Source organism: Pipistrellus kuhlii, unplaced genomic scaffold (genome assembly GCF_014108245.1).
Source record: "Pipistrellus kuhlii isolate mPipKuh1 unplaced genomic scaffold, mPipKuh1.p scaffold_m20_p_34, whole genome shotgun sequence".
Classification (NCBI taxonomy): domain Eukaryota; kingdom Metazoa; phylum Chordata; class Mammalia; order Chiroptera; family Vespertilionidae; genus Pipistrellus; species Pipistrellus kuhlii.
Window position 1 is genome coordinate 2,508,576 of NW_023425534.1, and position 22,399 is coordinate 2,530,974.

The 22,399-nt window shown below is 55.0% G+C and overlaps 1 protein-coding gene across 2 annotated transcripts in view; it reads left to right on the plus strand.

Annotated features, from left to right (window-relative positions):
* The window catches only part of CAMTA1 (calmodulin binding transcription activator 1), a 551,076-nt gene that overhangs the window by 295,739 nt on the left and 232,938 nt on the right, over window positions 1-22,399 (plus strand). For both annotated transcript variants that reach the window (XM_045570571.1, XM_036460843.2), the window contains one exon: window positions 10,611-10,746. In XM_045570571.1, the coding sequence (XP_045426527.1) occupies window positions 10,611-10,746 (136 nt within the window). The remainder of the gene's footprint in view (window positions 1-10,610; window positions 10,747-22,399) is intronic.

A 22,399-nucleotide genomic window follows, 5' to 3' on the forward strand; every position in this document is an offset into this window, starting at 1 on the left:
TTTCTATCCTTTTTGCTTCCTCTCTCTGAAATAAATAAATAAATAAATAAATACACACACATATAATATATATGTGTGTGTGTTTATACACACACTAATAAAAGAGAAAGATGCAAATTGACTGCACATTTGCAACACCCACCAGCCAATCAGAAGTGCGTATGCAAATGAACCTAACAAAGATGGCTGGTTAATTTGCATACAAGGTGCTAAGTGGCTGAGGGTGAACTCTTGTGTTGCTGCCATGTCAATGATGCAGGCATTCCGCACCGCGCCAGCCGTTCCGGGCCTCTGGGCAGCGTGGGAAGTTTGAAAGGTGTCTCCAAGGCGGTGCCAGCAGCCAGAGGAAGGAAGGCCATTGTTGCACAAATCTTCATGCATTGGGCCTCTACTATTAAATAAAAACAAATGAAACCATTAAGAAAAAGAAAAGTTGCCCTACCTGGTTTGGCTCAATGGATAGAGCATTGGCCCGCAGCCTGAAGGGTCCCAGGTTCAATTCTGGTCAAGGGCACATACCTGGGTTGACTTGATCCCCAGCAGGGGGTGTATAGGAAGCAGCCAGTTGATTCTCTCTCATCTTTGATGTTTCTCTCTCTCTCTCTCCCTTCCTCTCTGAAATCAATAAAGTAACATATTAAGGAAAACACACACACACACACACACACACAGAAAAAGTGGCTCTTCCCATCCCAGGTGCTTCAGGAGCGGCGGGCTTTGGTGCAGAGATGGCCAAGTCCAAGAACCACACTACACACAACCAGTCCTGAAAATGGCCCAGAAATGGCATAAAGAAACCCGGGCACAAAGGGAGGAATCTTTAAGGGGATAGACACCAAGTTCCTGAGGAGCATGTGCTTTGCCAAGAAGCACAACAAGAAGGGCCTGAAGAAGATGCAGGCCAACAACGCCAAGGCCACAAGCACATGTGCCGAGGTCACCTAGGCCCTCGTCCGGCCCAGATCCCAACGGGCAGCAGCCACAAGCTCAGTCAACCTGCCTGCGTCACTCACCCCAGGCTTGGGAAACGAGTTCGTGCCTACATCACCCGGGTGCTCAGGCTCCGCCGGCCCAAGGCCAAGGCTGAAGCCAAGCCCCAGGCTGCGGGTGCGGCTGCAGCTCAGGCTTCCTAAGGGGGCCCAGGCCCCATGAAGGCTCCGCAGCAGAGGCCTCTGTCTGCTGATGTGAGGATGGAAGCGCTGGCGGGGCCCCTGGCTGCTGTCTGCATGGAGCTGGCGGCCTCCTGTGCTGTTTGTGCAAATAAACCCGGAGACCCTTCAGTCTTTTCTTTTTCTTTAATGGTTTCTTTATGTTTTTATTTAATACTAGGATCTGTCAAAAAGAAAAGTCATGGACTGGGAAGAAAATATTTGCAAATCGTGTATCTGATAGAGGATCTGTAACCAGATTTTATATAAAGAACTCTTACAACTCAAAGAGAAGGTGACCAACAACTCATTTAAAAGTGGGCAAAAGACTCAAGTAGACATTTCACCAGAGAAATTACATGAATGGCTAATCAGCACATGAAGAGATGCTCACCACCCTTAGGCATTAGGGAAATGCAAATTAAAGTGCTACCCACCGCCCCGAGGATGGCTGGAATCCAGGACTCAGAGCCACGTGGCGGGAGCACGTGGAGTGTGGGAACCCTGTGCAGCCCCGGAGGAGAGGAAAGCGGGCTGCCGCTCCGCACACAGCCGGCGGGTGTTTGTATGTAATCAGACCTCTTTCATGGCCCTCGCTTTCACACTCCGTTGCTCCATTTGTAATCACGGTTAGGGAAGTTTCTCCACTTTCAGGTTATGGAGAAATTTAGCTACACGTGCTTTTAGAGTGCGTGTGGTTCTATTGACTACATTGAAATCTCTGTTCCATTGGAATTTACTCTGCTGTGTGATGCGAGGGGTAGACCCAGTTTCCTTCCTCCGTATGCCTGTCGTCACTCTATGCCATGTATTCAAAATCAGTCCTGCCAAAACCGGTTTTGCTCAGTGGATAGAGCGTCGGCCTGCAGACTGAAAGGTCCCAGGTTCGGTTCCGGTCAGGGGCATGTACCTTGGTTGTGGACACATCCCCAGTGCGGGGTGTGTAGGAGGCAGCTGATCGGTGTTTCTCTCTCATCGATGTTCCTAACTCTATCCCTCTTCCTTCCTCTCTGTGAAAAATCAATAAAATATATATTTTTAAAATCAGTCCCCTCCCCCCACTGAATTGCCATAACCTCCTTTAGTGAACACTACTTGTCTGTGTAAGTGGGAATATTCCTGGGTTTTCTGCTCTGTTCCACTGGACTGTTAAAAACTCCACACTTTTTAAAATGCAGAGGCTTTATAGACCGTGTTAATAGCTGGTAGGGCTAGCCCACACCTTGGTATTTTTCATTGGGGTTTTTCTGGCTATTCTTGGTGTGTGTTTTTCCTTCCTAACACATTTCATAATGCATTTTTCTGTGTCCAGAAATGAGATCCAGGCAGGTTCTAATGGCATCGGAATGACGGACTGGACACTGTGAGGTTGCTCACTACTATAAGTTATAATGACAGGTTCAGCCCTAGCTGGCGTGGCTCAGTAGATAGAGCGTCAGCTTGTGGACTGAAGGTTCCCAGGTTCGATTCTGGCCAAGGGCACATGCTTGGGTTGCGGGCTCAATCCCCAGTGGGGAGCTGTGCAGGAGGCAGCGGATCAATGATGTTTCTGTCTCTCCTTCTCCCTTCCTCCCTGAAATCAATAAAGAAATATAACTTTTAAAAAGTAAAAATAAATAAAATGACGGGCCATTGATCGGGGCCATTTAACTGGACGCCCTGGCTCCCTGGGGGTTCACGTTCTGCTGACGATGGCGGAGGACAGAGCCCTGTCCACGTTCCCGAAATGCCCAGGGGAAACTCGCCCTTCCCGTTCCAGGCTCTCCTGCTGCTCTAATAACTAAGTTCACGCAAACAGACTAGACAGCACATTGAATTTTGTAGGTGCTGGGCCCCAAGGGTACGTGTCCCGCAGACATAAGGAAACTGAGGGCCTGTGCCATCCTGAGCACAGGAGAGGGCGGGGCGGGGCCAGAGGAGGTGGAGGTGGAAGAACCAGTGATGGGGGACAGTTCTGTGTGAACAGTCACCCGCTGATACTCCCACAGTCTGCGCGCTGAGGTGGCACGCTGTGGGGTCACGGATCCTGCCCCCCCTCAGCCTGCCTCTGGGGCTCCCCAGGAATGTCCCGTGCTCAGGTTGACGGGGTGGGTTCCTCCGGCTCTCAGAACCAGGCTCAGTGCTGAGAGGAGCGGCTCAGGTAACCGCATTGCAAGTGAACAATCCCAAGTTCCCTGAGAGGCTTTTCTGTGGGAACAGCAAACAGTGGTTCAGCTTAGACAGGCCGTAATGCCAGCTCCCAAGGCCGGGGTGGCCGGTGGGAGGAAGCGTGCCAGGCGGGAGCGTCCTCCGGTGGAGGGGACAGGGCCTGGCAGAGTTCCCGGGGTGCAGTGTGTCTCTCCGGGGATCTTTCGGGGGGCGGGGGGGCTGCACTGGACTGTAGACGAGGGTTGTCATGGGTGCCCCGCGCCGTCCACCTTGAGCTCGCGTGCTTCGGGAAGAGGGCAGCTGTAGTTCTAAGGATTCCAGGCCGGAATTCCAGGCGGGAGGAGCACGGGAACATTCGTTTGGAGGGTGCGAGCTCGCTGTTGGCGGGAACCAGAGGAATCCAGGGTCTGGTCCTCTTTCCAGGGAGAAAACAAAACCTCGCAGACAACTGACAGCACCAGGGTGTGATACCCACAGCGTGTCACTGAAACGTTACTTTTCTTTCCGTCGTTACCTCCTTTTCTATCATGCACAACCACAGCAAGACTCAGTGGTTTGCGAATCGAGTCTAGTTTTAATAGATGTGGTCTGTTTATATCAGTGTAGCAAGAGGGGTGATTAACCACAGCCTCGGGTTTGCTTTCCTGGAATTTCTCAGAAAGAGGCTCAGCTTGACTCTTAAGACCCTCTCAAGGCTGGACAAATCTTTTGAGATGTTCCAGGGATCTTAAAAATAAAAAAAAAATAAAAAATCCTGAATTACTTCAAGGTCAAAAGGACTTCATTTAAGAATTTGATTTTGGGGGGAAGGAGTTAGAAATATCACATGTTTGGACCCTTTATTAAGTAGAGCCCCAGGTCATTAAAAACAATAATTATCCCTTTAACCAAAGCGACAATAAAGGATTTCAAAGGCAAGTACAGAAAGCTACATAATTCTGAGTGAAACACAGCTCAACATCGAGAAGACGGGGTTTACTTACGTAACCAGAGGCTGATGAGAAAGATGACACAGCACAGGGAGTTATTCTGGGGAAACATAAAATCTTTGCCTTCTAGGCAGCCTGCCCAAAAGGTAAAAAACTTCCCCATCTCTTATCCTGAGCAGACCAATAATCCAAGACAACATTGTCCTTTTCACAGAGAGAAAACCAAATTCTAATTTTGCGCCAGTGTATTTCTGCTATAAATTTCCATTTGTTCCTTTTTTTAAAAACACTTAATCCTATCCATTCCAATCGTAGCCAGTTAAACCACCTATAAAATTCCTTCCCCAAGATTTCTACCCCTCAAACCTTCTTACCTTTCTTTTACATTCACATTTCATCCTGTGTTTTTCCTTTTCCCCCATTCTGAAATAGCCAGCTCAGGATAAGGACAAAATGACTTTCTTTTCTCTCAACAAAAATTCACCTCTGTGCTTCAGACCTTCTCTTACCAAAACGCATTTTCTACTTTCCTGGTGCTGGGCGTTGCTTGCCTTGCTTTCGTGACTTTTTTTTTGTGTGTGTGTGTGGAAATTTTAATTACATGTGTTCACTAGAATCCTTAACCCTTAGATACCTTAGTTTCTAGTGAAAACTACAGCAGTTGTGAACTGCCTGTTTAGGCAGCATTCTTTTTTGTATTTATTTTTTAAACTATATTTTTATTAATTCCGGAGAGGGAGAGAGAGTTAGAAACATCAGTGATGAGAGAGAATCATTGATCAGCTGCCTCCTGCACACCCCACACTGGGGATCAAGCCGGAAACACGGGGAATCAAACCATGACTTCCTGGTTCATAGGTCAACACTCAATCACTGAGCCATGCTGGCCAGGCATACCAACATTCTTTAGATTGGTAAGGCTATGAATGAATTTATTTCATAGTCTCTGGAAGCATCTGCTTTCTTACTGTACATATTTTTATGTGACACAAGACATGTTTACTTTGAATCCAAATGTTTAGTTTCTCTGTGATAAGAAGCCAAAAGTGGATAAGCTTATATTCAATAATCAAGTGTTTCTGTATTTTATCTTACTTGGAAGTGAGCTAGATAGTTAATAAATTCCCATCAATTAATTACATTTAGTAAAACTCTGAGGTTTCAAGTTATAAAAAAAAGACTTGGGAAATGATTTAAGTAGACATAAACCATAATTACTGTTGAAAAGTTCACTTACACACTCTTATCCCACGTATGTCTACCTAATTCACTTGTCCTTAACAGATGATTACTCATGAAAATTTCATGAGACATGAAAGCAGTTAGCCATCATTTTCAATCATGTTTCTTGCTGGCAGATTCTGTGGGAGAGAGAACAGGCGCTCCTCTGATTGTAGGAAACTCAGGTGGAGTGAGCGCTTTATACTAATGCTATTAACACTCACACACGCCTGCACTAAGGAAACCAACAAAGGGAAACCAGCTTTCATTTACTGAAAATTGTGTTCCATCGTGTCTATTTCTGAGCTTTAGGTATACTTAATTCCTAAGTGCTTCTTTTTAAGACAATGAGATAGAGAGCTCTTTTCCAAATCAATCTTAGCAAGACCACCCAGAGGCAGAAAACTGTCACATGTATGTACCATACATCCACAGACACACGTAAATACACAGACACACGCAGAAACCCTGTACAGCAAGCATGTCAAACTCGGGGGCCACGCTGGGCTTCTTGTCAGAGTCTGACATGCCTGTGCCGCTCCATGAGGACATGTTTCGGGAAGCGGGTGCCACAGGCTCCCTGGTTTAGGAAGGACAGCCAACTCCACGCTGGCGGCTGGCACACAGGAGGTCACCTGCCCCAGGGGCTGAGGGCAGCCTCCGCTGCTGTCTGTGGCGAGGACTTCGAGCGTTTGTGTTGAACTTGGGAGGCACCCGAAGGAGGCGGCGGGGCAGATTTGGGGCAAGAGAGGCTTTTCTGCAGTTTGATTCCGAGCCCCCGCTTTGTCCCTCCGGCTCAGGCGCTGCTTTCGCGGTGCCCGGGGTGTCTGCGCTTCAGAGCTGTGGTGAGATATACGTCTCTGAGGGAAAGAGCAAGGGTGCAAGTTTGAGCTGTATTTGTCCATCCCCAGAAGTCTGGGCCATGTTTAAAACTGTTCTTGTTTGCTTAAGTGCAGACCAGCTGCCCTCCCGGCTCCGTGGTGTTGACAGTATCGGCAGAGGCGAAGGGGTCTGAGGGGATTTGGGGTGCTCTCAGTTATGCTGCTGGAACCGGACAATCAAGGGGCCCGGGCAGCCTGTCACTGCCTGAGCCAATTCAGCAGAGCCGGGTGGAGTCGCATGAGCGTTGATTCCAGTCCCGCAGGTGTGGGGGAGCAGCAGGTCACCCACCAAACCTGCTCTGCCCCCGCCCTGTGCCGCTGCTTGCAGTGAGTAGGGTGAAGGTCATATGGAAAGTAGCCAAAAGCTACACCAACGGGCAGTGCGCAGGTGAGCAGGCCGGAGGTGTGCAAAGGCCTGTGGGTACACAAAGGGCTGGAGGCTCTGGTGTCATCAACAAGGTTGCTGATGTTTCCATGGTGACAGGCAGCTCCCGCATGGGGAGGGCGTCCCCATTTCCAGGTGAGCACCCAGGTCCCATGTGCACCTCCCAGCCAGGCTAGACTGCGCCTTCTTTCATCAGAACAAGCAATCACGGCTCTCAGAGCATGCTGAACACTTCTTACAATTGCTGCTGGTTCCCAGCCTTCTATTTCTGCCCCATAACCTCTGCACTCTGAAGATTCCCGCTGTCAATCAAGATCTGTTGCTTCTCACTCCTTTTTGTCCCTATTCCTCAAGCTGTCCTCAAAGAATCGAGAGCCCTCTCCGAGATGATGCTTTGAGGGTGACCAGCTTGCCCGATGGCCCTGTTTGGAATTCGCCGTTGTGGGCAGCGGGGAGAAAGTTTTCTGCTCAGGTGGAGGGAGAAAGACGTCTCTGGTCTAGAACCTCGGGTTCAGGGCAGGGCGCCGCTGGAAAGTCTGCATCAAGCGTCCCCAGGGGCCTCCGGTGCTGTCCTTTCCGAGGCTCAGTTTCACTCCAGACCAGTTCGCTGTGGGGGACAGCCTCCCCTCCTGTTTCCTTCAGCCTGAGTGTCAGCGCTTCCTGGTCATTGGCAGGACCTGGGAGGCTCCGGGCCATCTGTCTGCTCGAGAGGGTGTCCCCAGGGCCTCGGGCTCCTCTCATAATTACAGATAATCACGGAGGGAATGCCGCCCTGAGGGGACCCCAGTGAGGGGCTGTGCATGGCCTTTCATTTCTAACCGCCTCTTTAAATGGGGTGGGACCTTCCCACAGTGAAGCTAAAAGGTTTGCCATTTAAAAGCTCTGCTGCTGCCCGGAGCACAGGAGCTGGCTGGTGGGGGTCCGAGTCCATCTGCAAAGGACACTGCCTAGGAAGGCGGGAGCTGGCCGGGCCTGCAGAGTGGCCTCGCTCTCCGTCCGGGCTTCTGGACCCACGTCCTGCTCCCAGCGCCCCCGAGCACCTGTCTTGCCCTGGGTCACGGTGTCAGGCTGGGGTGCCTCTCACCTCAGCGGAGGGGTTAGGACAGCGGGGGCGCAGGCTGGAGATGGCGGTGGAACCCAGGCTCCCCAGGGGACGGAGAGAAAAGCGCTGCCCGGATCCACGCTCAGGAGAAGATGGTGGTGCAGCTACTCAAAGGAGCTCCTCTCCCCGCTTCCCAGCATCCCATCTCCGTCCGCCCACCATGGAGAAGTCCGGCCGTGTCCTCAGCAAGGCCCCAACCAAGGCTGGTGGCCGGGGACTCTGCTTCCTGTGAAAACTTAGTCATTTTGGAGCCCACGTGGTCTGCCGGCCCAGGCTGCTGCTAGGCTGCATGGCTATGTGCTGAGAGAGAGAGAGAGAGAGAGAGAGAGAGAGAGAGAGAGAGAGAGAGAGAGACAGAGACAGAGAGAGAGACAGAGAGAGAGAGATTCTTTGTTCCCTGGGGTCTTAGCCAGGAGCTCTCTCAAAATGACCAGTCAATCCCCAGCTTTCGGAAGCTTCTTGCTCTCCGACCAGCGATTTCTTCCCCAGTGAGGCTGACCGGCCTCTGTGGGCAGGCACCGCCCCTGCGCCTTTCACCTCCATGGACCGTGTGCGCTCCCCCTGCTGTGTCCCCTCCCCCGTGACCTGCGGGTCCTGTGGCTCCGGGAGGGTGTGGCGCTCCAGGCCGTGTCCCCAGCGGCTGCCCACACGCCTGGCTCCTCGCTCTGTCACTAAGGGTGCGGAGCTGGGCTGCCGGAGCAGAGGTGCCGGGCTGGGGTTTGCCGAGGGGCCGGGGCCGGACTCCCACACGGGAGGTGCTGCTGGATGTGGATTTAGTTCTGAGTCTGATTCCTGAAGTCATTCCCCAGGGCTGCCTTCCTTTGAATTCGCTTCAATGGTCTAGATTGAGAGCTCTCTAAAAAAAAATGTTTGGTTTTTTTAATATAGTGAATCCAAAGGGTCCCTGGCTGACCGCTGATGAGTAGGGTCTATATTGACCCTCAGTGAGGGCTGACACTCTGGAGGCGGAGAGTGGGCACAATAGTCCAGCTCACCTGCCACCTGGACTAGGAAGGGGACCAGGAGGTTTCCAATCGTCTGTGGGTGTGACACAGAACTGTCAGATGACAGCCTGTGGCAACACGTGACAGCCTGTGACAACACATGACAACATGTGACAGCCTGTGACACCCGGGCTATGGTCCTCCCCCGTGGTTTTAGCCCCGCAGACTTAGGGAGGAAACACAGACCGACCCGAACCACCGGGGGGGGATGAGGAACTAAGTGTTGGGGCCTGAGGCTCCCCAGGGACCGTGCCAGTCCTCACCTCGCTGGGACACAGCCGGCTGTCGCCCTGGCCTGGACGTTTTCCCTACAGATAACGGGCCAGTGAGCCACCAATAGCCAACGTTCCGTGCCCGATGGTGAAATGGCCGGGCTGTTCAAGGACCAGAACAGAGCGGGGTGGAGGCTGCTGACGGGGGCGGGAAGGAGGACTGGAGGCTCTCTCCCTCCGCCAGGCTGGTCATGGCAGGGACCTGAGCCGCCTGCCCTGGGGGGTGACAGGACCATGCTGGCCTCGTGCGTGCTCAGAATCACTCCCACTCTGCTCTCCGTGCTGACGTTTAGGTGCAGAGCGACAGGGAGGTGGCCACAAGGGTGTGTGTGTGTGTGTGTGTGTGTGTGTGTGATGTGCTGTTAGTGACAGGGGCGTCTTCCTTGAGGGCCCAACTCACCCCCATCCCTACCGGCATCCCATCCCCACACCTACCCGATAACCGTAGAGAAGGTAACTCCTCCCCTTCTGTTTCCAAACCAGAATCCGCAGCAGCTGCCCCGTGGGGCCCTGGGTAAGCCTCCCCCGAGCCCTGTGGTGGATGAGTGGCTTCTTTTAGGAAAATCCAAGGCTCTTTTTATTTGTGCTTTTATTTATTTACTTATGTATTTGTTTTTTTAATATTTTTATTGATTTTAGAGAGGAAGGGAGAGGGAGAGAGAGAGAAACATCAATGATGAGAGGGAATCATTGATCGGCTGCCCCCTGCACGCCCCCCACTGGGGATCGAGCCCACCACCCAGGGCTGTGCCCAGACCGGGAATCGAACCGTAACCTCTGGTTCCTAGGTGGACACTCAACCCCTGAGCCACGCTGGCGGGCTATTTGTACGTTTTAACGGCATCAGAACGGACATCCCACTCTTAGCCCTGAGCGAAGGGGCAGCTCTCTCCCTCCGATTCCGTGGCTGTGGGCCCGATGGGCAGTTTCCCGGGAGGGTCCCCTGGCCACTGGAGCCCAGAGGAGAAGGATGGGCACCAGCTCGCCAGGAAGAAGGGACGGCCGCTCCTCCACCAGCCCGGCTGATGCAGCCGTGAACCAGGGCACTGGGCGCAGGCGCCGAGCTCCAGTTGGCCCCTTCCTAACACAGTCCCCTGGCGTCCGTGTCGCCTTATCTGTCTCCTGACGCGGGCGATGTTGGACCGAGAGGAGAAAGTCCTCCCACAGGAGACAGGATGCAGCAGGTGCCCCCACACCCCCGGCTCTGGCTGCTCTCTCCCCATTTCTCCCAGTTTTCCGGCGGAGCACAGGCCCTGGCATCTCGGAATCCAGTAGCTGGTGACGATGACTGAGGGGTGTTTGTTAGGCCGATCATGGCCGCACTGAGCTCATTGGGTACCAAACCCACAAGCAGAGCTGGCCACAGAGCACGGGCGGTCCGGACGGCGGTAAACGGTGAAACGGAGGCCCCAGCGAGCGCGGGGGTGGTTTCCCCGTGGGGACAGTCGCTGGCAGATGGCGTCTCTCTCCGCAGACGTGCCCTCTGCCGGCTCTCGGTAACCGCCCTTTGTCGTTCGCAGACCGCAGAATGGCTCCATGATCCTCTACAACAGGAAGAAGGTGAAGTACCGGAAGGACGGCTACTGCTGGAAGAAGAGGAAAGATGGGAAGACGACCCGCGAGGACCACATGAAGCTCAAGGTCCAGGGCGTGGAGGTAAAGAGCGAGGGCCTCCTGGCCTCGGGCTCCCGTCGGGCGCGGAGGGCGGCCTGGCCCCGGCCGCGAGGCGGGCACCTCTGTGAAAGCACTTTTGTTCGTTCCTTCTCTCCTCCCTTCTTCCCCTGCAGTCCCCCGTCCGCGTTTCCCATGAAATCGGGTTTAGCTAGAGCGCTCCTGTGTCCCGGAGCCACTGGTGTGCAGAGTGGAGTGTGGGGCTGAGGGTGGAGGCGCCTTGGGGTGCACTGAATGTGGGGGGGCTTCACTCCCTCCTCTACTGACATGCCCTCTGCTTCCCTCTGGGCATCTCAGGGAGCACCCTGTGTTACAGATAACTCCGGGGATGGGGGGCCCTAAGGTGCAGGGGGTTGGGGCAGGGCTAGGGGATGCATTGGGGGGGATGAGCCCTGCAGACAGCATCGGGGTCTCCTGCAGATTTCCTCTGGGTCCCGGGGGAGACGGGCCGCCTGGTTTCCTTGCTGTTGTTCTTGCCCACACGTGCTCACCTGGGCAGCTGTGGGCACATTCTGGCTCCTCTCGCCCGGTGTGAGGGCCGAGCCAGGGGCATGGCCAGAGGAAAGGACATGAACCGGATGCACCGTGGCCGGCTCGGCAGCGAGCGCCTCCTCTCTGCGCCTGCGGGTCCTTGCGGAGGGTCCTCCCGGGGAGGCGCAGGGGCTGTCTGGGCCAGGAGCTGAGGAGCTGCCTGTGCCCGCCTGGTGTTCAAAGTGGTCAGGGAGGGCCCTGTGCCCGCTGCCTGCGGGGTCCGCTGGAATATGGGGTCCGCCAAAGTGTGGGGTCGCTAGGTGCCAGGAATGACCAGCAGGACCGTCGGCCCCGTGAGCTCAGTGGCCCCTGCATGCTGATGTTCTTGGTGACACACATGTCATTACGCCTTTTCTATGTGAATCATGTGTTTTGGGATGTTAAAAGGAGCATCCGCTGGCTTCTATTGTATTATCTGACCCCGTAGAGCACATGTGTCAAACACAAGGCCCGCAGGCCAAATCCGTCCCGCCAGGCCTTGCAATGTGGCCCGCACCGCGCTGTCATCACTGCACTCTGCTGCGTTTCCATCACAATGACAGTTTATGACTGTTCAGTAAACCATTCAGCCCGCGATTTAGGCTGGATTTTAGATTTTGGCCCCTTCTCTGATTGAGTTCGACACCCCTACCGTAGAGAGAGAGAACTTTGTTTTGTAAACACTGAAAACAATGCTTTATGATGATGGTGAAAAAGGCTCTGAGATGAGGAATGCGGGCCTGGACCGGTCAGGGACACGCCTGGCCACTGGATACACAGCTTAGCCTCTGCTGCCAGCATCCCCCCGGTGAGCGATAGGGAGAGGAGAGGCTGGGGTGCCGGGTTCCAGGGAATTCACACCGGACCCCAGGCAGATGGCCCCTGCCGCAGGTCCTGGTGGTTTCGCCCTCGGTGGCACTAGCACAGGCGCCCTGGTGGCAGGTGACAGGTGGGCTGTTCCTTGAGACATGACAGTGAGAGGCTGAGGGAGCAGAGCCATCACTCCCTCCCTCGGCTGGCCATTAGGGTCTCACTGATGGCAGCAGAATGGTGATTCTCAGGCCACGGTTACGTTCGGAGTGATGGTGGCTCCCGCACCGGAGGTCTGACGTGTGCACACATGTGGCATGTGGACCCTCAGGACACGGAGGAAGGACGCGCAGGGCTGCAAGGGGTTTCCGGACTCTCGGTGCGGTGTGAGCGGGCGGGAGGACCGGCAGGTGAGCGTCCCTCCCACCGGAATGGCACTGTGCGTGGACTTGAGCTTTCTGTCCCCGGAGGAGGGGCTTCCCAGTTGGGACCTAGGGCTGGGGAGGCAGTGGCCTGGCGGGGCCTGGCCGGACCTGGCAGCCGTGATCTTCGGCCACCCGAGCTGGGTTCAAGGGCGCGATAAAGACACGAGGAGGAACCGTTCATCGCTGCCCTCGCTCTGAGCCTCCCGCAGGCCAGGCGGGGGCCTGCCCGTGCTGCCCGGCACTCAGCTCCTGTGCGCTGGGGGCTGGCCAGGGCCCCCCTCGATGGCACATCGATCTCCTGGGGCCGCACAGGAGGCCGCTCTGCAGCCCGTTAGGCCTGTGATGCGTTGTCTTGTCTGTGAGCCAGGCCGCACAATGAGGTCCCGGATGACAGGCTGGCGGGAGGAGAAGGGTGGGTGTGCTGGCGACGTCTCCTGAGATGGACCGCAGCGTGCCTGAAGATGGCTCTATGCTGAGGGGGGAAGGGGGGCAGGTTCCCGGGGAGCAGCGGGCGCCTCCGGGTGTCCGCTGCCTCCTGGCCGCCACTCCTGGGCCGGGGAGTGGAGGTGCTGCTGCTCCCGGCCCAGCGGGAGGAGGACGTTCGTGCTCCCGGTGCTTTTCTCCGGGCCCAGACGCGTGCGGCTTCCTGGCGCCTCTCCCGGAGGGCGAGTGTCCTCAGGCCCGGCCAGCTCCGGGCCCCCCGTCCCCGGCTGCTCCGCGGCAGGTCCCCGCTGCAGAGCAGAGCCAGGCGCGGCCGCAGGCCAGCACTTCTCCCCGGTGCGCCGTCTCCTTCACCCTCGGGCAGCCCGGCCGCCTGGCTCAGTGGATGGAGCACCGGCCTGAGGACTGAAGGGTCCCGGGTTTGATTCCCGATCCAGGGCCTGTATCTGGGTTGCAGGCTCGATCCCTGACATCCTGGCCACAGTCTGGGTGCAGGTGGGAGGTAACCAATCGATGTGCCTCTCACATTGATGTTTCTCTCTCTCCCTCCCTCCCTTCCACGCTCTCTGAAATTCAATGGAAAAATATCCTTGGGTAAGGGTTAACAAAAAACAAAAATCATGCAAAGCGCTTGTTATACCCATTTCACGGAGGTGGAGACTGAGCCTCAGAGAGGGGTTTTCTTGCCCCACATCCCACCACAGAGCTGCATGGCACCGGGTCTGAGCCGAGGCGCCTGGCACTCACTCAGGCGCGTATGCTGGCCAGACATCAGCTGCCCCTGGACCTCACTCAGCGGGACAGTGGTCCTTCCAGACCAGTCAGCACCGCCCTCATCTGTGAGCCGCTGTCCGCAGGTGTGATGGGTGCAGGGATGTCCCCTCCCCATGACTGCGTGGGGACAAAGTGCCCAGCGGGTGGCTCTGACGCAGGCGACGAGAACTGAGAGGGGGAAGCACAGGCCCGAGCGGGGCACCAGGAGGGGTACCGGGCCGATGTGGCCTTCGGAAGTGGCATGACCATAGGGAACGAGGCGTGTTTGGGGGCGGGCAGTAACGGGCTGGGTGGGAAGAAGCGTGGGCACTGACCGAGGCTGCGGTACGGCCGCTGACGTGATTTAAAGTGGCAGGTGCCTGCCTGGCACCGTGTCCGTCCCTCTCCAGCCCCATCAGACAGGCGTCCGCCTCCGGGTCACCCGGAGCCTCCAGCCCGCCTGCAGCTGCCTTCGGGGCCAAGAGGCAGTCGTGGCCGAGGCCGTGGCTCCTGCGGTTGAGCTGACAGCCTTCCCCGCCAGGCGGCTCTGCGGCGGCCAGAACCCCGGCCCGGCCATCTGCGGGCGGAGGTGCCGGCCGCCCTCTCCGACCTCCCTCAGCCGAGAAGAGCTTAGTTTGGCTGGGCTGACGCCTGCGGGCCCTGAGCCCACAGCGAGCAGCAGAAGCGAGGGCGTGTTTTGGAGTCAGCCTCGTTAGGGCTGATGCTCTGTCTTTGGACACTCGGGCCACACGTTACAAAGGAGAAAGGCGCCTCCGTTAGGAGCGGGGTGGAATGGTGGTTACGGCGTCAGGAATTAACAGGGCGGGAAATAGCCGGCAGCCTCGTGGCCAGGCCGGCCCCTGCAGCTCCGCCGGCGGCCACGAGATAAAGAGGCACCCTGTGCAGCTGTTGGGGGGATATGTAAAGTATCTGATGGGAGAGTATTTAAAGCACCTGCCACATGCACCCGCCACATGGCACCAGCCACGCACACTGGCCACACACACCCGCCACACGCACCCGCCACATGGCACCAGCCACACAGTCCCAGCCACACACACTGGCCACACGCACCCGCCACACGCACCCGCCACATGGCACCAGCCACACACACTGGCCACACGCACCTGCCTCACGCACCCGCCACACACACTGGCCACATGCACCCGCCACATGGCACCAGCCATGCAGTCCCAGCCACACACCCTGGCCAGACACACTGGCCACATGCACCTGCCACACACACTGGCCACATGCATCCGCCACATGTACCCGCCATACACACCCAACACAGCCCCCAGCCACATGTACCCATGGTGCCCACATCAAGGTGGGAAAGAGCAGTGAGCACGTGAGGAGGAAGGTGGCAGGTGGAAGAGCCGAGTTGGAGGCTCACGGGGCCATGTGAGTGCAGGCCGCACGGGTGTGAGTGTGTGTGTGAGTGTGTGTGTGTGTGTGTGTGAGGGAGGAAGGAGAGCACAGCTTCGAGCTGGAAAACAGACAGAAGCAGAAGCTGGTATTTCCGTGGACATTGTTGCCACACGCGGCAGGGGCTTGCGGTTCAGAATAAGCGTGTGTCCCCGAGGACAGGCCTGGGGAGGTGGCCAGGGGAACTCGCTCTGAGCGGTGACGGGCTGAGCCTTCACCCCACCCTGTCCTCCGAGGCCGCCCAGCCCCGCGGCTGGTCCCGGCAGGTGTGTGTCCCGCCGGCTGCACATCTGGGACCGGGGACCCAGTGAGGGGTCCTGTGGTGGCGCCGGGGGAGGGGCCAGGCCTGGGGTGCTCCCCGGAGGAACCCCCGGGGCTCCCCTGACTTAGTCTCCCGCATTTCTTGTGCCGCATTCTGCTGGTACGCTGTCACGTCTAACTAATTTCCCGTTACCCGATATGCTTGGGAAGAGCCTGTTCAGGAACTCAGACCAGTGGCTCTGTGATTTCTAACTGCCCGCCCCCCCCCCCCCCCCGGGGACAGGTCCCCGCCACTTGGTGTAATGACAGTGTTAATCAGTAGCGTCCGCGGTGCATTCTGCGGTGGCTCAGCAGCCTCTGTGTTCTGTCCATGCCCTGAGCCCACGGAGGCCGGGGCGGGGGACCCTCCTGCTGCTCAAGGTCCCCCTTCTCTGACCACCGCCACGGGCAACGGAGCAGTGAGGCGCCGTCTGTTGAGCACCCCGAACACTGGCCTGTGTCCTCACCCTCCCTGCCGTGACTGCCCATTAGCCCCTGAGGTCAGGAATGGGAATCTCAGGGGGTCCTTCACAGCGGGACCCAGACCCCCGCGCTAGACCTCGCCCTGCCTCTCCCTGTCTGGCCCCCACGGGCAGCAGCCTCAAAGTTACCTGTCACCAGGATGCAGCCTTGGTTCTGTAGCAGCACGGCGCCATGGGAAGCTGGGCTGCCTTTAAAACGTGGTCTGCGCTTCACCCCGCTCGGTGAGACCAGATACGGCTGTCTGCATCGGTAAAGCATGTCTCTGGCCCTCACCCTGCTGAAGGCTAAATTATTGATCGTCTCCGCATCTCCCAGGTCCCTAATGTAACGGGGGAAGTGCCTCTGTCCCAGGCACTGTGGGCCCTCCCCGAGGGGCAGCCACCTGCAGGGGCACGAGCTTCCGGCCGCCCCGCCCCTGCAGTGGGCGTGAGTTAGTCCCCGCTCAGGGAGGAGACATGTTTGCAAACTAAGGAGGCCCCGGTGCTCTGTCTGCTTCCCCCCGGCCAGCAAAGCGTGTGGAAATAGAGGCATGGGGGAAGGGGCGCAGGGGAATAGAGGCTGGGGGATGCTCCACCTGGAGGAGTGGGGCTGGGAGGGTGCTAGCTCAGGGTGATCCTGTTTTCCTTCCCTGCATGACTGAACCGGTATGGGGACGGCAGGCCCATCGGAGTCCAGGTAGCTGCTGGGGGCAGAGGCCTCTGGTGCCTGAGCGGGGACTGCGTGGCAGGGGCCTTGGGAGTGACACCGGGGACCCGACCCGGCTCCTTGTCCAGGGGTGGCTCAGGGACCCTCGCTGGCATCGCCTCCCTCCCAGACCAGTGACACCCAGTGTCATCCTTGCTCCCTCGAATGGCGCACGGGATGTTCGGAGACGAGATGTGCACGGCATCCTGGCCGCGTCTCTTCCTTCACAGCACCTGGCGGTGACACTCGCAGGCTCGCTGGCAGCTGAGTGCGCCTCGTTATGCCTCCTAACTTGCTGTGACTTTTTTGGGCCTCCAGATGGACACGCAGGATAAATGGGGAGATGGAGGAGGGGAGACAGAAATAAACGCGCCAGGAAATAGAGAAGCTGCTTTTCCTACTGTCTTTTGCACACAGTGTTTGCACTGACATATTGTGAATGGGCTGAATTCTAACAACAGACACGCTGCCGTGCGGGGCAGGAGGGGCCGTGGTCACACTGACGTGAGCGGAGGCCCTGCGACGCCCCGCTCTTTACACCCAATTAGTCGGCCTGTCCTGTTGGACCCACACCAGAAGGTGGAACACTGGGGTCTTGTTTTTCCGTGAAGAAGGGAGATGCGATGAAATAAATTCAGTGAATTTCCTCCCGTTCCTTTTGTTCCCGTCGTCGGAGGTGCTGTTGCTTTGTTTTGCTTTGTGTCTCCGCACCTGAGAGTGAGCGATGAGCCTGCCCCCCCCCCGCGGTGGGGGGGAGGGGGCCCTCGCCTCACAGCACATGGTCCTCCCAAGGAGGAGGGCGCTCCGCTCAGCGCCGCCGCCGCCTCGGGCCCAGCTTGCGCTGTGTACACGAGGTTACGCTCCGGTGCTGTTTCACACGTGTTCTTTGACCGGGCTCTGCTCTGAACATCAGACACGGAGGCACATGGTCGTGGCTCGGCGTCAGTGGGCAGGGCGGCAGCAGAGTGTTCCTGAGCCTGTGCGTCTCCAGACCTTGTTTCATTTGCTCTGCCTCACCCTCTTTTCTGCCAGTTTAATACTCCTAATAGGATGCCGTTAAGGATTACGACGTGTGATGATGCGTGGCTCATTTTAATACGTGCTAGACGTGAGGGGACACACGGGGGGTGGGGGGTCCCGTGACTGGGGAGCAGCAGAGTTGGGGCCCAGCCCTGTGCCCTCCGGTGTGCGTCTGTCTGCTGCAGGAGGGTGCGGGGGGACTGGCCTTCGCCCTCAGTGATACAGAAGGTGTTTCTCTAACATGGACCCGGTGAGTCCTCTGGGGATTCTGACTCCGTTGGGCGGGGCCTGGGACGCCGCAGGAGGCATTCCCAGGGGTGCCGAGGCTGCTGGCGGGGACCACGCTGAGGAGTGGAGATGGGAAGGCGGAGGGAGTGGACATGACACTGGGTGTCGCCCAGGGGCCATACTAGTTGGAAATAACGAACACCTGCTGACCAAGCCGGCCTACGGCCCGTGGCCCACACGTGTCCTTCTGGTGCAGGGCTGTGGTCAGGGACGCTGCCCCACCCCCGTCCTCTGAAAGGTCACTGTCACCTCCCAGGTGCAAAGGAAACCACAGCCTTTGGTTAGCAAGTCTGTTTCATATTCAAAACCCCACACACTAATAAGAAAACAATAGGAGAGCCCTGTGAGGTATAATATCCAAATATAATTATTTTTATTCCAAAAGATACATAAATAAATAATGCAGTTTATGCTACTTCTAGAAAATGCAGCAGCATTCGTTAATTTGCATAACTTATACAACTCATTATCTTTGTTTATAAAAAGCCTTCGCAATATTTTGGCTCCTGGATCTAAAAGGGGAAAAACAGCCGCCAGGTTTCAGCTCAGCGTCATTTCCTGTCCTGCCCGGTCACAGCCTCAGCCACGTTCCATCCGCTCACGGAGGAGGGGCTGCTGACGGGCCCCGGAGGCGGACCCTCGGCTCAGGATGCATGGGACGCTGTCTGGCTTCTGTTTATAGAAAGCCAGTTTGGCCCAGCCGGTGTGGCTCAGTGGTTGAGCGTTGACCTATGAACCAGAAGGTCATGGTTCGATTCCTCATCAGGGCACATGCCCGTATTTTAAACTCAATCCCATGGGGTATGCAGAAGACAGCCAATCAATAATTTTCTCTCATAATTTATGTATCTCTCTCTCCCTTTCCTTTCCTTTCTCTGAAGTCAATAAAAATATATTTTAAAAAATAAAAAATAATCCTATATAATAAAAGGCTAATATTTAAATTGTCCCCTCACCCCAGAGTTCAACGGAGAGTTTGACCAGGGGGCAGGGTTGGCCAACTGCCCATGGCCCCTCCCCCCAGCTAACCCGGCCCCTGATTGCCCCTCCCCCCAATCAGTTGGGGACAGTTGGTCAACCTCCTGCATCCCCTTCACCTGGCCAGCCAGGCCTGATCGGCCTGATCCAGGGCGGGTCAGCCAGACCCCACCCATGCATAAATCCGAGCACCGGGCCTCTAGTAATAAAATAAAAAGCCAATATGTACATGTGAATTAATCCAAGTCTCCAGCAATAACGCTGAGCAGCAGTGCTGGCTTCCTCTGGGGCTTTGCTGGCTCCCAGAACCATCACTGGGACAGGGAGCAGGGCCTCCGAGTCCTCAGGCCGCTGGGGTGTGGTGGGGACGGGCCGCCTCTGAGCAGCTGCACTCCTGCGCTGTCCATGCAGTCACCACGTGTCCCTGCAGAGCACCTGGAACAGTGGGCTGGGAGTGTGAGCTCTGCACCGCATGTCAGAGGCTCGGTGTGAGAGGGTGTGAAGGCAGAGCTCAGTGCCGATCCTGTCCCCACTGTGCATCTCTGAAAATGGCCCGAGACCTCTAATGGCCACGACAGAGTAACTGGTAGCAAATTTACCGTCCCGCTAAAACACCAGCTAGATCCTGGACAAAGTATGTGACCCAACTGTTGTCAGACACTGGCAGCAGACACGCAGGACTGTAACAGCTGAGAGGAATAAGCAAGATGAGCTCTGGCTTCCGCTGGGGCCTCTGTCCAGGAGCGTGAGGTGGGGTAACCGCTCAGGCTAGCTGAGCTGAGGAGATGGAGGTTGGAGTTTGGGAAGGACAAGGCCACTGGGCCTTAGAGAGCAGAGAACTGGAAAGAAGGAGAGAAGCCGAGAAAGAGGTGGGAAGATTTGCACCTTGAATCTTTGGCTAAACATGAAGCTGAGTGTGTGTGAGGTGAAACTTCATGAGGTCGGCCAAAATATTCTCAGAACTTACACAGAAATGGGAGGTGGTCACTCTTGGGTGAGGCTGGGCGAAGAGATGTTAGTCTGTGCCTGAGGCAGTCAGAAGGATCACACCTTCAACAAAGGGCCAACCTCTCCCTGGAGTAAAGACTGCTCTACTGCCAAAACCGGTGTGGCTCAGTGGATAGAGCGTAGGCCTGTGGACTGAAGGGTGCTGGGTTCGACTCCGGTCAAGGGCATGTACCTTGGTTGCGGGCACATCCCTTATGGGGGATGTGCAAGAAGCAGCTGGTCAATGTTTCTCTCTCATCGATGTTTCTGACTTTCTATCCCTCTCCCTTCCTCTCTGTAAATAATCAATAAAAAAATATATATATATATTTAAAAAGAATGCTCTAGACCCCTTGACCTCCTAGCAAAGCATAAAAACAAACCTGAAAGTGAGCAAGCTGATCTGCAAGTGCCTGATGAATAAAATTCAACATCCTTAAAACAACGCAGCAAAATCACACTCAGCGTCCTGCATTCAGTCAAACATTATTAAACAGCCAAAGAAATGGGGAAACATGACCCATATCCAGGATAAAAATCAGGCAGTGGAAATGGAACCCAACCTAACACAGATATGGAGTTAGAAGATAAGGACTTTTAAACAGCTATTGTAAATATCCTCAGTGATTTAGAGGAAAAGATGAACAGTATGAGGAGAGAACCACAAGATAGAAAAAGAACCAAATAGAACTTTTATAATTGGAAAATGCAATATCTAAAGTGAAAATTTCACCAGATAAAGGTATTAGTTATCGATTGATATCTTAAAAATCACCACAAATTTAGCAGCTTAAAACAACACACATTTATCCTCTCACAGTTTCTGTGGGTCGGGAGTCCAGCAGTGGTTTAGCTGAGTCCTCTTTTCAGGGTCTTTCCCGAGGCTGCAGTCAGCATGCCAGTCAGGGCTGAGGGCTCATCTGAAAGCTCAGCCGAGGGGGGGTGTGCTCCTGAGCATTCTGGGTGGTTGTGAGCATTTGGGACTGAGGGCTTCCATTCCTGGCTAGCTTTTGCCAAAGGTCACCTTCAGTTCCTTTCCATATCGGTCTTCCCAGTGTGACAGCGTGTTTCATCAAAGTGTGCAAACCAGAAATACAACAAGGGCCGTCTGCTAGCAAAACAGAAGTCGCAGTCTCTTGTAAGCTAATCGCAGGAGTGATATTCTATCACCCGTGTGGTGTATCCTGCTGAAGCAAATTCCAGTATGCTCACGGAGAAGAGGTGGGGGTTACACGGGCTGTGAATAACGGGAGGTTGGGATCTTTGGGGCCATCGCAGAGTCCAAGTACTGCAGTGGGCTTAATGGCAGATTAAACCCTGGAAAAATGATGAGTGTACTTAAAGATATAGCAATAGAAACTGCTCAGACTGAAGCGTCCAGAGAAGAAAGGGTAGGATAAATAAAACATAACAGGGTAAGATAAACTGGGGTGGGGGGTAAGGGGTCAAGGTCATCAGAGAAGTTTGTGAAGAAATAATGGCCAAGACTTTGCCAAGTGTATAAAAGTATAAAACCAGAGATCCAAGCTCAGTGAACCCGAACATGAAACAGGACAAATATAAATAAAAGGAAGTCAAGAACTATTCTAATCGAATTATCGAAAGCCAGCAACAAAGCTGAAGTTTTTTAATTTGGCAGGGGGAAAAAGACACATCATAAAGGTAGGAACTGCAGCTGATTTCTCATCATAAACACTGTAGATTAGAAGACAATGGAACATCTTAAATTGTGAAGAGAAAAAAAAAAAAACCTCAACCTAAAATTCTGTGTTAAGTAAACAATTCTTCAAAAATGAAGTTGAAATAAAAGACATTTTTAAACAAAAAAGCTGAGAAAATTTATTCTATGAAAATATGAAAAAGGTTTTCTCAGGCTTAATGAAAATGTGACTAGATGAAAGCTCAAATTTACACAAAGGAATAGGGAGCAAAATGGTAAAAATGTGGGGGGGCGTTAAATGTATACTACCCACCTTCTTGCCTTAAAATCTCTCTTTAAAAGATAATTAACCAAAATGTAGAGTTATATGTCTTCATGCCCATATCAAAAGCGAAGGAAGAGCTCAAACTATAACCAAACCTTGTACCTCAGGAAACTAGGAAAAAACAAACAAACAAACAAAAAACTAAACTCAAAGTGTGCTGAAGAAAGGAAATAATAAAGACCGATTTAACTTCCTCCCCCTTGCTCTGATCTGACCTGACGATGAGAGAAGGCAGCTCAGAAGAAGCGATGTTTCACTGAGAAGTGAGTGGGGTGGGATGGGGAGTGCAATGAGGAGAGGAGAAAGCATTCCGCCGGAGGGAGAGCATGTGCAAAGGCCCTGAGGCACAAGGAAGGGGAGGAAGGAAAGCCAGTCAGTGAACTCCAGTGTTCTCGGAGGGAGCATAGCGAAAGGGCAGTGAGGAAGGGAGAAGCTGGTCCGGAGGGGAGGAGCTGAGCCTTGCAGGCTTCCTGGGCTGTGATATGGCGTTTGGAAGAGCAGAGGGGCCTTGGGAAGGCTTTCAGAAGGGGGTGGCATCAGGCTGTT